Source organism: Stigmatopora argus, chromosome 15, assembly GCF_051989625.1.
Source record: "Stigmatopora argus isolate UIUO_Sarg chromosome 15, RoL_Sarg_1.0, whole genome shotgun sequence".
NCBI classification, from domain to species: domain Eukaryota; kingdom Metazoa; phylum Chordata; class Actinopteri; order Syngnathiformes; family Syngnathidae; genus Stigmatopora; species Stigmatopora argus.
Genome location: NC_135401.1, coordinates 390,856 through 404,220, shown reverse-complemented (window position 1 = coordinate 404,220; position 13,365 = coordinate 390,856). Strand labels below are relative to the sequence as shown.

The following is a 13,365-nucleotide window of genomic DNA, read 5'->3' as shown; positions in this document are numbered from 1 at the left end:
ATCAACCAGGTGCGGGTAAACAAGAATGTGGGTCAAATGCAGCTGCTCAAGAATAAACACTAAGGAACAAGGCAGTAGTAATAAGTAGCTCTTGTTTAATTTTGTTATGTGGTACTATCACTAGACGAAATCGAGCCAAAAAGGGCAATGTTCTATTTTTAGACGCTGTTTTTGTCATCAACTTGGCTTCCATATATAGTACACAGTGCAATTATTGTCTTATTAGACTAGCCATCTTTTTGGTTCCACCTTAAAAGTATGCGTGCTGTAGCTCCGCCCCTCCCTTCTGACTGTGCGCCACTCATCGTCCTTTACGGGCGGGGAGAGAGCACGCAGAGGACGGACGGACGGACGGACGCTAGCACAGGAGAGGAGAGAAGCGAGCAGGAACCGCGTGGTGGTGGTGACCACAACAAGCCCAGGCGTCCGTCCGGCCGGGGGAGGACGCCTTCTGCAGCAGCAGCAGCAGCAGCAGCACACTCCCTACCTGGCTGGGCACCATGGCGGAGAGAAGCGGCCGGCTGAGCTTCCCCGGCAGCGGGGCTCTCAACAGACCGGTGCCGATGAATTTGTTCGCCACTTGGGAAATCGACGGCTCGTCTCCCAATTGCATCCCTAGGTAAGCCTGCTTTTCTGCCTTCCTCCTTCGACTAGCCGGGCGGCTTCCTTTTTCTTTTCTTCCAAACTTTGCGCCGGTAAGTCGCCATTGCCACGCCGGGTTGCGGCGGAGGCTGCGGTTGGGGAGGTTGCGGGGCGGTTGCGGAGCGGTTGCGGGGGCGGCCATTGGGTGCCCCAACCGGAGGAGGTTTCCACCTTAGGAGGGACAAGGAGATGCTACACACCCAAAAAAAGCCCCCCAACCCTGCCCCACCTTAGACTTAGATTTTCATCCAAAATTTCCTACGTCACGTCAATAACAAAGACATTTGCTCTACAATAATATGCCACCTTTTCTATGAGATAGCAAAAAATCCTTAGAAAAAAATGTCTGATGACACAAACACACCATGTCAGTAGTATTTCCATTTTTCCGGCTGTAATGTATTTGGACATATTTTTTAAAAACGTGTTACTAAAGGTGGGGAGAGCAGGGTCGGTTGTCACATTTTGTCAAAATTTGAACTCCGGAATGCAAAATCAGCACGTCTAAGAATCATCGTTCATTTATGACAGAGAAGCTTGAAATATTGGCTGGGATTTCACTCGCTTTTTTGTTTTGATTTTTAGTCTGTTTTCATCACTCCCAAAAATGACTTTTGAATGAAGGTAGCCGACCAGTGGCACGTGTCTACCTTCTGCTACGCTTCATTCGCCTTCTGGACACTTAACTGGTGGACCGCCCTTGACGGAGATGGACGTTAATAGCGTGGTGGTCCACATCACCCCCCCCATATTCACAAATGTATTTGGAGGCATTTCAGGCTGGCGTTCCTGGAATGGAGAGTAGGATGGCGCCGAGAGATGCGCTTTGTTCCCACTGGCGTTCTTCTCCTACACGCGCATCCTGGGAATCTTCTCCGTGGGAAGCCATTTTGAACGGCTAGGGACGTCAAGGCCGGCCAACAAAGTTAAATAACAGGACGGGGACTGAGATCACGTGGCGTCTGGGAAAGTGGCGGTGGGGAGGGGGATTGGAGGGGGGCGGGGGGGGTCGACAAAGTTGATTTGAGCGCTGGCAAATCTCCACTTGGCCGCGTTAGCAGATTAGCGAGGACTTTTGCTAATGAAGGCTTTTTGTCCAAAATGGCTTTTTAGCCGATTGTTTCACTCGGCCCGGCCGCGTCTCGTCGTTCTATTCAATTCCCATCAAGGTGATGATGATGATGAGGATGATGGCTGGCCTTGACTTTGGCTTATCGTCATTATCTTTCTTTTTTTTTGCACCCATCTGTCTAGAAGCATGACGGCAAAAAAAAGACATTCACGGATAATAAGTCACGCCATCGCAAAGTAGAATTAAAACGCATTTCAGTCTATTTAGGATGAAAAAAATCTTTCTTTTACTTCATGTTCAACAACAAGAATACAGTTGTAATATTGAAAATTGATTGATTCATTTTCTGAACGGCTTCATCCTCACAAGGGTCGCGGGGGGTGTTGGAGCCTATCCCAGCTGAGACAAACAATCAATCATAGCTCGGCTTTAATTTAGCCTACAATGACCCTAGCATGGATGTTTTTTTTGCCACGTGGGAGGAAAACAGAATACCTGGAGAAAACCCACACAGGCTCAGGGAGAATATGCAAAGTCCACACCGATGGACTGACCTGGATTCAAACCCAGAACCCCAGAACTGTGATGCCAACGCGCTAACCACTCATCCGAGATATTGAAAATGTTTTATCAAATTTTCATGATTTGTATTGATGTGAAATGTAAAATGGGTTAACCAAAAAGCTACAGCTAACTTCCCTCTTTATGACGTTGTGTCCAAAGTACCGAAGCATCCGTTGGGGTCCAGGGGGGGCCCATACGGGGGGGGGGTGATTTGATTGGGATGGGTTGAGTGTGGTCAACAGACCCCCGGACTGGAGTTGATCCCCCCCCACAGCTAGAGCTATGACTGCCTAGCAACAGGCCTGATTTTCTTGTGTGCAATCACCAAGCACCTGGGGGACGCGCTTTGATGTTCTGCATGGATTTCCATGGTTGCCATGGGAATCCTCCTCCGCTGCCCTCCTAGGTTAACCAGCGCACGCCCATTACGGACAAGTTAGCCAGTTACCCAGTGAAAGAATTGGAATTAATCATTGAAGGAAATGCAGTAGTGGGGATAAAAAAATAATAATTAAAAAAAAGCAAAGCAAAACATCCCAGGCGTATCAATCAGTGATGCCGTTAAGCCCCGCCCCTTGTCAATTTGCGACCAAAGGCAGCTTTTTGGGCGTCTCGGGCGGGCCCGGGTGTTGCCTTTCCCGGGAACCCGATCCCGCTTGGCGGCGGACCCGGAAGGTCGGCCGTCTTGAAATCTCATTCTTGGCGATCGATAGAAAACGCGCTGACGCCATCAAATCTTGGCTCAAGGACGCTTGGGGATGTTTTGGTCGGAAAGGTGCGTTTAAAAACACAAATAAGACTTGCAGTGCTAAGTTGGAAACATTTGCATCCTGATGGAGCTTTTTTAGGTGATTCTGTTATCCAAGTGGCCAATTGAATTTAAAAAAAAGCTAAATGAGGGCATCGAAAACATCAAAATATGCGAAAAGTGGGTCAACTCCGCCAACACAAATCCTCTGAGAAATCCGTAACCAAGTGTTCCATTAAAAATAGCTCCCAGAAGGCAGTGTCCTAAGGACAACAAACTCTAGCTAACGAGCTAGCTAGCGACTACGTGGCCGTCAGATATTTAGCGCCTCGGCGTCGCTCACCAGCACAAAGAATAAGGCTTCAATTGTGGTCGTTGGCACGGAGACAATGGCGGCCTTGACGGTGGCGGCGGGCGAGCGAGCGGGCGGCAGCGCGTCCGTGCCCGGGACCTCGCCATGTCAAAGGCGTGTCAGACCTGCCATTGTCATCCCGCCGACTCTTTGCTTTTTCATGTTTAGAAAAAAGTCCAAGAGGTGCGCCCTCCACAATCACTGATTAAAAAAAAATATATTCCAAAAGCCTGACCTGTCAATCTCATTTTCTTTAATTGCCAATTTCCATGTTTTTCCATAAATGACCTTTTTCGTCTTTACTGAAAAGGAGATGATTCTTGGTGAGCCTCTCTGAATAATTTAGCTTTCCTCCCCCTCCAACTTTTGTCTGGTGGAGGAAGCGTCTGAAAACAGCCCCCCCCCCCCGAAGTCTCACGCTCGGACAATGCCACAAAGCCCCCTCCTCTCCAAGGTGCCCATTCGGATGCGTTGGCACAAGCCAAGCCAACAAACCAATTGCACCTTTAAAAAAAAAAAAGGCTAAAATACAGGAAGTGTAGGAACGTTTCAGGGCTTGTTGGATTGATTTTCCTTTTCGTAGCTTGAATTACTTTTGCATGTTGGAACAAAATGTTCTCATTGAAGCTTTGTAAGTAGAGGTGCTACCTATGACCAAATCTCCAATTAGCGCCCTCTATCGAAACATTTACGTACTGCAACCATTTATGTACTAGGCTGACTGATCCATGCCTTTGGCTGGCGACCAATTCTAGGTCCACCGTCTCCGTAGTTAGCCGGGATAGGCTCCGGCGCCCCGCGTCTTAGATAATGATGAATGATTTGAGGATTTTTTCCCACCAGGCTTTGCAGTCTGACTCTAAACAAGCTGGTGGTTCTCCGAGAACTGGACAAGGAGCTCATCTCGGTGGTGGTGGCCGTCAAAATCCAAGTAGGAAAGACGAAACCCAAATTCAGTCTTCATGGAGGTCAAACGCAAACAATGGCGGCTGCTCCTTTTGTCTTCTCCAGGGCTCCAAGCGCATCCTGAGGTCCCACGAGATCGTGCTGCCGCCCGGCGGCTCCGTGGAGACGGAGCTGGCCCTCACCTTTTCGCTGCAGGTGCGACCCCGTCCGGGATTTTTCACGTGGCGCTCGCGGACGGAAAAAACACGAATGTATTCCCTCCTTCTCAGTATCCTCACTTCCTGAAGCGCGAGGGCAACAAGCTTCAGATCCTGCTGCAGAGACGCAAACGCTACAAGAACCGAACCATCCTGGGCTACAAGACCTTGGCCGTGGGCTGCGTGGACATGGCCGAGGTGGGTGCCGCTTTTCACCGGGAAAGGGACGGGGCGCATCCGCTACAAATAGGAGCATTCATTCCAAACAAGGTCAAGTAGATATCATGAAAACACTGTCCCAACATGGCGGCTCCTCGCCTCGTTTCATGCCAGGTCCTGAACCTATGAACCGCCATAATCCCAGCTATTATTGTACCCCGTTTAATTTGTGTCCTTGGGCACCTCATTCATTTGTTTTTTTCAATTCATAAAACATTCTGTCCGCAACCAGTGGTTGACGTGTCGGCCTCGCACTTCTGGGGTCGTGGGTTCCATCCCCTGTCGGCCCCCACCGTGTGGAGTTTGCATGTTCTCCCCGACCTTGAGTGGCTTTTCTCCGGGTACTCTGGTTTCCTCCCACCTCCCAAAAAAAACATGCATGCTAAGCTAATTGGTTGCTAAACTCTCTAGGCGTGAGCGATACATCGTTTGGCCCCCGATTCAGGGTGTCCCCCGCCTGGTGCCCGTAGTCAGCTGGGATAGGTTCCAGCACCCCCCGCGACCCTTGTGAGGGGAAGCGCTTCAGAAAATGAACGAAAAACATTGGCGAGTCTGGTTGACACCAGCAGATGGTGAATTGATGTGGAAGGGGAGGGTCAGCGGCGGCGTTCCTCAAGGGTCAAACTCGGGGCCCGTGGCTTTTCACGGTTTTTGCTCATCCCGCAGGTGATGCAGCACCCGACGGAGGGAGGTCAGGTGCTGCCTCTGTGCAGCCACCAGAAGGAGCTCCTGGGGAAGGTGGCGGAGATCTGGATCCTCTCGCTCTCCAGCCAGCCCATCGACCACGAGGACGCCGGCTTGCAGGCCGGACACAAGATCAAGTGCTCCGGTAACGGCCAAAACCACTTCCACATTCCTTTTCGGCACCGTCCACTATCCCGACACTTCTTCGGGCTTCTTCTTTTCCAGACAACTACTCGGAGGAGGAGGACGAGAGCTTCTCTTCCGAGCAGGAAGCCAGCGACGACGCGGGACAGGCTCAGGTGACCCCGGCGGGAATTGGGGGGGAAAATGCAGGGAAAATGCAGAAAAGACCAGATTTTTGGGGGTGACCTTTTAGGACTTGGAAGATGACGAGTTTGACGTGCGCAAGCTGAAGAAGCAGAGGAGGTCCATCGTCAGGACGGCGTCCATCACAAGAGTTAGTACAATTTTTTTTTTTAAAAGATAATCCTTTTAGCCTGATGTAAACAAGGCCAGCTACAATTTACTACTACTAATAAAAATGAAATATTTGGGATAGTCTGTTAATCATGCTTGACTTTTTTTGTGCTTTTGTAGCAGCAAAATTTCAAGCAGCGAGTGGTGGCTCTCCTCAAGAGGTTCCGAGTGTCCGACGAGGTGACCCGGAACCGAGACCGACCACGAGCGCCCGCCTGGCGGACTCGCGGGGTGACGGACGGCGGCCCCTTCTCAGGTTTTAGACTCGGAGCAGGACCCGGCCGAGGTTCCCCCCGAGGTGGAGGAGGAAGACCTGGACCTGGACAGCGTGGAGTTCGACAATCCCAGCGACAGCGGACCCGAGCTGGACGACGACGACAGCGTGCTGAGCACCCCCAAACCTAAACTCAAGTGAGCACGCATCAGCTTCATCGGGTATTCTTTGGCTTTGCTCAGTATAGAAATAAAGTCAGTCTGTAAGATAGTCAAAAAAAGCATATTGAGACCCCCAAACGATGCTGCGCTTCCACTAGACTTCCATCTTGTTGCTATGACGATGTCTTTGTCTTTTTTTGTGATCAAAGTTTGTTTCCTACTCCAGGCCATATTTCGAGGGGATCTCCTTGTCCAGCTCGCAGACGGAAATCGGAAGCATCCACAGCGGCCGCAGCCACCGCGAGCCCCCCAGCCCGGTCAGAGCGTCCGTCCCGCCGCCTTTGGAGCGGGAGGAGCGGCAGCGATCGGTCGAAAGCGACGCTCACGCCTCTGTGCTCCCCTTCCATTCCAGATGGAAGCTCACGAAAACAAGCGCGTCGGGGACGACGACGGCGGCTCCGACGACGTCCCTTACGTGAGTGCGCCTTCCAAAGCCGTGGCGGTCCGTGACCGCCATTAGCGGGGATGGGTGTCCAAATCTATGAGGAGAGTTCCCCAATGGATTTTGACAGGGATAAGTAAGTAGAAGCCGGTCCAATTTTGTTTGTTCAGGAGCATCCGGAGGCGGTGACCCCCACCACGGAGCTGGAGATGGACAACATGGACACGTTCTTGGACAGACTGCCCCCTAGTGGCAAGATGACCAAGACTGAGTCGCTCATCATTTCGTCCAACAGGTAAACGATGGAAAACGGACAATTATTGACTTCCGATTGGTCGACGACTCGGCTTTGGTGGCGTGAAGGAATATTTTATCGGGAAGATTTGTGGTTTACAATGATCTCATTTTGATTTATTACCATGTTTATTCATCTGTTTTCATTAAATAACCCTCAGAATAGCAACGGTTTCACCCTTTTTTTAAATGTATTTTAAATAAGAGAATACTCTTAAAAAAAAAAAAAACTACATTAAAAAAATAGTTTTGCTTGAAAAAGTAAAAACAAAGAATATTTCCTCTTAAGGTTTAGAAAAAGTGGATAACCTTAATCTGTAGCCGAGTGACCGTGGGTTGGTGGTCCCAGGCAGGAACCCAAGATGGCGGGCCGGCGAGGTCGCAGCACGTCGCTGAAGGAGCGGCAGGCCAACCGACCTCAGAACGAGCGCGCCAACAGCCTGGACAACGAGCGGGCGCCGGACACCCGCAGCCACTTGCAGGCCAGTGACCCACCGCCCCCCCCCAATCTTCCAAAGCTCCGCCCAATCTCCCAAAGCTCCGCCTATACCCGCCCGTCGCCCGCCCACAGATCCCCAGGAAGACGGTGTACGACCAGCTCAACCACATCCTGGCGGCGGACAACCATCTTCCCGACAGCATCGTCCTCGTGGACACATCCGACTGGCGGGGACAGGTGAGCCGGCCTCCCCGACGTCCCCCCCCGGCCCCCAAATGGGCCTCACCTCCTGGCCTTCCGGTCTTCCTCCAGTACCTGTCGGACGCGCTCCAGAAGCAGCGCCTCCCGGTGGTCTGCACCTGCACCACGGCCGACGTCCAAGCGGCGTTCAACACCATCGTGTCCCGCATCCAGAGATTGTGAGAGTGATTGGCTTAGGGGGGGATTTCCTCATTGGCCACCAATGCGTTTGGACGTCCCCCTTTTTTACTCCTATCGTGATTTTGTTTCCGCCCACGACGCAGCTGCAACTGCAACTCGCAGACGCCCGTCCCCATCAAGATCGCGGTGGCCGGCGCGCAGCACTACCTGGGCGCCGTGCTCCGCCTCTTTGTGGACCACCTGACCCACAAGACCCCCGACTGGCTGGGATACATGCGCTTCCTGGTCATCCCGCTCGGTGCGTAGCCCCGCCCTCTTTTCGTCTCCGTTTTGCAAAATCCTGAGTGCTTAGCGCGTCGGCCTCGCAGTTCTGGGGTCGAGGGTTCGATCCCAGGTGGGTCCTCACTGTCTGGAGTTTGCATGTTCTCCCTGGGCTTGTCCGAGTGTCCCCATGGTTGGGTGGGATGGGCTCCGGCACCCCTCTGGTGTGGATAAGCAGTTCGGGAAACGAAGGAAGCAATGAATTCTGAAATCCCCGTTTGACCACCACGTGATTTTGCGACGCTGTGTGCAGGGGCCAACCCGGTGTCCAAGTACCTGGGCAGCATGGACTCCAGATACGACGGGCTTTTCCAGGACGTGGCCTGGAAGGAACTCTTTCACCGGCCCGAGGCCCCTTCGCTCGGTAAGGCACGTCGACGAGACCGATCGGTGGACGGCGGCCACCTCCCCCCGTTCAAAATGGACGCCGGCGTACGTGCAGTCCAGGAGAGTCCGGACGTGGCGTCCAGGGTGACGCAGTACATGCTGGGCGCCAACGGGGCGCACCAGCTCCCCATCGCCGAGGCCATGCTCACCTACAAGCAGAAAAGGTATTTGGTTTGGCAAAAGTCTGCCCGGTTTTTACCTCATGGAAACTCACGGCAGAATCATCAAATGTTTTTTTTGTGTTAGTAAAATATCGCAGAATTTCGATTTCTGCATCTCGCCATATTGTGAGATCGAGCCCCGCCCACTTGAGTCACGACGGTGTCAAATTTTGGATCTTTGCGATGTTCTCCTAATGACATTATGTGTGTGTGTGTGTGTGTTTGCAAATAACATTCTTGTGTGCTTTGTGTTGTTTTTTGTTTTTTGTTGTTGTTTTTGTCTCTTTTTGTTATTTTTGAAGGAAAAAGAGCTTTCATTTTGATTTTGCCATCAGGTACTGTGCTCCATTTTCACCGTCTCTCTCTTTCTCTCGACTCCATTCCCGTCTGCATTGTCGTCTTCCTCGTGTGCGTCTCGCCGCCATTTTCCACCCACTCTGACTCTTATAAATGGATAAAATATGAATCCCACTTCAAAATGAAGTGACCCTGCCGCTAATTTCATCGCCGCCATTTGAATGATTCCGCATTGTCATCATCCCGTAAAATTGGGCAGGAGATTGGACACAATCCATTTAAGCCGGGAGTCCCGGTCGGAATGGATTGGACGTCCGTCGCCGTCAATGGCGCTGAGACATAACCACGGACTGATATGGCATGCCCCTCTTTGGCAGATATTACGGTACTCCAATGGATGATATGTGTGTGGGTGGGGCTCTGCATTCAGCTTGTCTTCTTCTTTGTCTGTGCCCCGCCCACTTTCCCTCTTCCCGTAGCCTGCCCGTTTCTTCCCTGGGGGGGCGATGGCAGGTGTCCTCAAGGCAAGGGCCACCACCTCTTTTCCTCTTTGTGACTTGCTAGCATGGAGAGGTTCTTGGGTTGGCTGATTTTGGGGAACCTAGATCAACCAGCATGTCCACCTTTTTCTTTAGACCAGGGGGGGCCAACTCGGGTCCTTTGGGGCCCCCATTTGCTCTCTTTTCCAACTCTGCCGCACTCGAATGAAATGGTCAAGTCACCAACGAGCCTGATTAACGATCCCCATGATTGGATTCAGGTGTGTCGGGGGAGGGGTCCTGGAAAACAGACTGACTAAATGGCTGTTCTCCCAGACCAGAGTTGGGCACCCCCATTTGAGCCCTCCCTTACCTTAGAATAGACCCCCACTTTTGCTTCAGGGCTGCCACCAACGATAGTTTTGATTGTCGATTCATGGGAAAATCCCCCGATTTTGCTGTTTCTATGAGGGTAGCCTTTACTTTTTAGCCGCAAATGTGCTTTAAAAGCAAATATGCACTAAGAAAGTCGCACAATGAATATTGAAGTTAGCCATTGAGCTATACGTTGTTTTTCGGAGCAAATATTTCATTTGGATGGTTTATCTGCCGGTGGGCGAGTGGCTCGCCATTCTGGGCGCAAGGGTTCGATCCCAGGTGGGTCCTCACTGTGTGGAGATTGCATGTTCTCCTCGGGCTTGCGTGGGTTTTCTCTTGATACTCCGGTCTCCTCCCACATCCCCAAAACATGCATGCTAGTCAAATTATATGCCAAATTGTCCCTAGCCTTGTGAGGATACCCCTAATTTGGACACATTCTGAGGTGCAAAACCAGAATACACATTAAAATGGGGCCAAAAATGAGTCCAAAAATGAATCGACAATCAAAATAGTAGTCGTAGGTCATTTAATCGTCATTGGAATGAGATCAAAGTGGCGGCCCTAAACTTTGCTGCTGTAGCCAGAATTCTCCAAGCGGTCTTTGTTGGGGTTCTTTAATTCTTCTTGTTTTTCCGCAGCCCCGATGAGGATTCGTGCCAGAAATTCATCCCTTTCGTCGGCGTGAGTAACGTCGCCTTGTCGCCGTTAAATTGTGACGTGCAACGGGGGCACTATTAAGGAAAATCTCTGACTCAATTCCGTAGATGGTCCAGGTGGGAATCGTAGAGCCGTCGTCGGCGACAGCGGGCAAGTTTTGATGGATTTCTTTTGGATAAAGCTGGAATTGATTTGCTCATTCAATATTCCGTTTGATCTGCTCCGCCCCGAAGGCGACTCGGACGACGCGGCGCCGGCCGGCTCCTCCTTTTTGCTGGCCACACCCCCTCAAGTGTCACCGGTGCTAAAAGAGCTGTCGCCGACCCCGCCCTCCTCGCCGTCCGTCAACACCACCTTATGCGTCTATAGGTGAGCGCCTCATATTGTCCAATTTTCATTCTTATAACTTTATTCGACTTGTGTTTTTATTTCTTTCACTTGTAGTGTTGAATAACCTGCAACAAAAACATATAAGTACATGTATTTATCATTTCGTTAAAACATGACGTAAATACGGTATGTTTTGTTTTTGTTTAATATTTGCTAAAACTTGTGTTTGGCAGTTTAGAAAGACCAAATACATCCCGGTCTTTTTATAGTTCATTATTAATGATTAGTAATTGTTCAATATTTTAGGCCACACGATGCTCATTTTTCTTATCGCTACAAGGACATTTTCCATTGAATATTAGCATTTAGCTACCAGTTGCTCAAAAAGTAAACCGTTTTGTATTTTAATACACGTCATGTGCAAATGTATTTGTTACATTGAATATTAGTATTAAGCTAGCAGTTTTTTTTTCCTCCAATTTTCTTATATACCAATATGTATCAGGTTAGCATAGCTAATATATTTGTATTCCCCGTCATGGTTGGACACAGTTCTGGTGGTCAAACGGAACTGATGGGCCTTCAGGTGGACTACTGGGTGGCCGACAGGAAGAAGGAGGCGGAGAAGCGCGACTCGTCCTCGTCCTCCGCCGCCAAGAATACCCTCAAGTGCAATTTCCGCTCGCTGCAGGTCAGCCGGCTGCCCGCGGGGGGCGCCGAGCCGGGCGCCCTGCCCGCCATGTCCATGACGGTGGTGACCAAGGAAAAGAACAAGAAGGGTGAGAAGCAATCAGGTGGAAGGAAAACAAAAGGAGAAAGGAAGAGATGTACCAATTGTCAAATTGTCGTCCCAGTGATGTTTCTGGCCAAAAAGAGCAAAGACAAGGAGGTGGAGTCCAAAAGTCAGGTGATCGAGGGCATCAGTCGCCTCATCTGCACCGCCAAGCACCAGCACAACATGTTGACGGGTAACGTTTACCCTTTTATCACCGTATTTTACAGAAAATAAGTGAAGGATAATGTACCGTACATTTGTCGCCAAGTAGCTCAGACGTAGTCGCTCGCTAGTATTACTTTAGCAACAAAAGAGCAGGTTAAACAAAGTTAAGTTTCCAAAAGCAAAGCGCACGCTAACCAAAAACGGCGCTCGCTGCCCCTAGCGCTGACGTAAGCCCTTTTTAGCTCCACGAGATTTTCTGTCGCAGCAACAAAAGTCGGCTTTTTCAACTTCTTTTAGCATGTGAACAGTTTTGGCTAACACTCAGCTCATTAGCTTAGCTTAGCGATAGTGGTTTTCAATTCTCCACATTAGCTCCGGTTTGAGCACCCATCATTCAAAATAAATAGAAAAATGTTCGGGAAATACACTGAAAGCTGCGACTTATAGTCCGGCAAATACAGTAGACATATCATTTTCATTTGGAAGCTATTTTAAATGTTTCGTTTAATTATTCCACGGTAATTGACCAACCCGCGTTGCGATAAAATGAACTGTTTTGACTTTATATTTGTACATTTTTGGCACAGTGTCGATCGACGGCGCAGAGTGGAACGATGTCAAGTTTTTCCAGCTAGCGGCGCAGTGGTCGTCGCACGTCAAACATTTCCCCATCGCCATCTTCGGCCACGTCAAAGGAGCCTACTAAAATCCCTTCTTCTGGCTCCAACCACCCCGTCCGTTTAACCCATTTTCTTATTTCATCCGTGTCCTACTTTTATTTCTTCAACTTGACCTCTGCTTTGTGGTGATTTTTAGAGACGTAGCACTTCAGCTAAATGCTAACGCCACGTCCCAAACGGACGGCGCACTAGCGAAAGCACATCCCGCGCACGAAGGAAGGAGTTCTATTTTAACAAAAAAGAGATTTTTAAGCGGGGGAATGTTTGACGGCAGGTGCAATAGTGAATTTAAAAAATGGCTTGTAGCCAAATGTCCGGTGGTATGATTGCAGCTCAAATTGAGATAAATCTCAAATCATAGCACAAGGCCAGTATGGATTTCTCTTCTCCTCCTGCACACGACATGTCATGATATGTCAATTATTGATCAATTATTATTTTGTAACGCCAGTCCGCCGTCTGTCGTGAAGCAAACGCGAATAATTGTAATTATCAGACAGGTTTTTGATAAGTGCCTACATCAGGTTCCCAATTGCATTTAAAAAAAACACGATGCATGATTGTACGTGTGCACTTCTCGGTTGTTTAAAAACACTAAATGAATCCGTTAAAAAGAGCATTTATTTGATTTTTGTCAAGTCAAAACCATTGTCATACACAAAGCCCCTGTGTAATAAAACTACCACCTACTAAAATGTGCTGACATGTCAATGTATTGCTTTTTCTATGTCGTTGGCTGTTACGCATTATATATATTTTTGGTCGTTGTTGGCTGTTATATTTTTGGTTGTTATCTTTGGTCGTTATATTTCTTTTTTAGTCAGGCATAAACCACATAATAAATGCATGCAATGAGGCTCTAGTGTTATAACTAAACTTCACCTTCACAAGTACATTTTTGGACTGAAATAACAAGACATTTGTTGAACGATTTGTGAGT

At 49.5% G+C, this 13,365-nt stretch overlaps 1 protein-coding gene across 3 annotated transcripts; it reads left to right on the top strand.

Annotated features, from left to right (window-relative positions):
- The first annotated feature begins 299 nt into the window (after positions 1-299).
- On the top strand, positions 300-13,125 carry pacs2 (phosphofurin acidic cluster sorting protein 2). 3 transcript variants are annotated; one of them, XM_077621847.1, is made up of 25 exons: positions 300-619; positions 4,222-4,309; positions 4,390-4,479; positions 4,554-4,679; positions 5,367-5,529; positions 5,610-5,683; positions 5,761-5,841; positions 5,982-6,041; positions 6,118-6,272; positions 6,463-6,553; positions 6,649-6,711; positions 6,849-6,973; positions 7,322-7,454; positions 7,544-7,648; positions 7,724-7,830; positions 7,936-8,090; positions 8,367-8,477; positions 8,556-8,664; positions 9,438-9,482; positions 10,457-10,499; positions 10,583-10,625; positions 10,709-10,844; positions 11,358-11,584; positions 11,660-11,773; positions 12,333-13,125. In XM_077621847.1, the coding sequence occupies exons 1-25, from the start codon at positions 501-503 to the stop codon at positions 12,449-12,451; spliced, it is 2,682 nt and encodes an 893-aa protein (XP_077477973.1). In that variant the 5' UTR covers positions 300-500; the 3' UTR covers positions 12,452-13,125. The 3 variants fall into 3 exon arrangements, with proteins under 3 accessions (XP_077477973.1, XP_077477974.1, XP_077477975.1); XM_077621848.1 differs by lacking the exon at positions 9,438-9,482 and adding an exon at positions 8,964-8,996 and having other exon boundaries at positions 301-619; XM_077621849.1 differs by lacking the exon at positions 9,438-9,482 and having other exon boundaries at positions 301-619.
- The last annotated feature ends 240 nt before the right edge of the window (positions 13,126-13,365 follow it).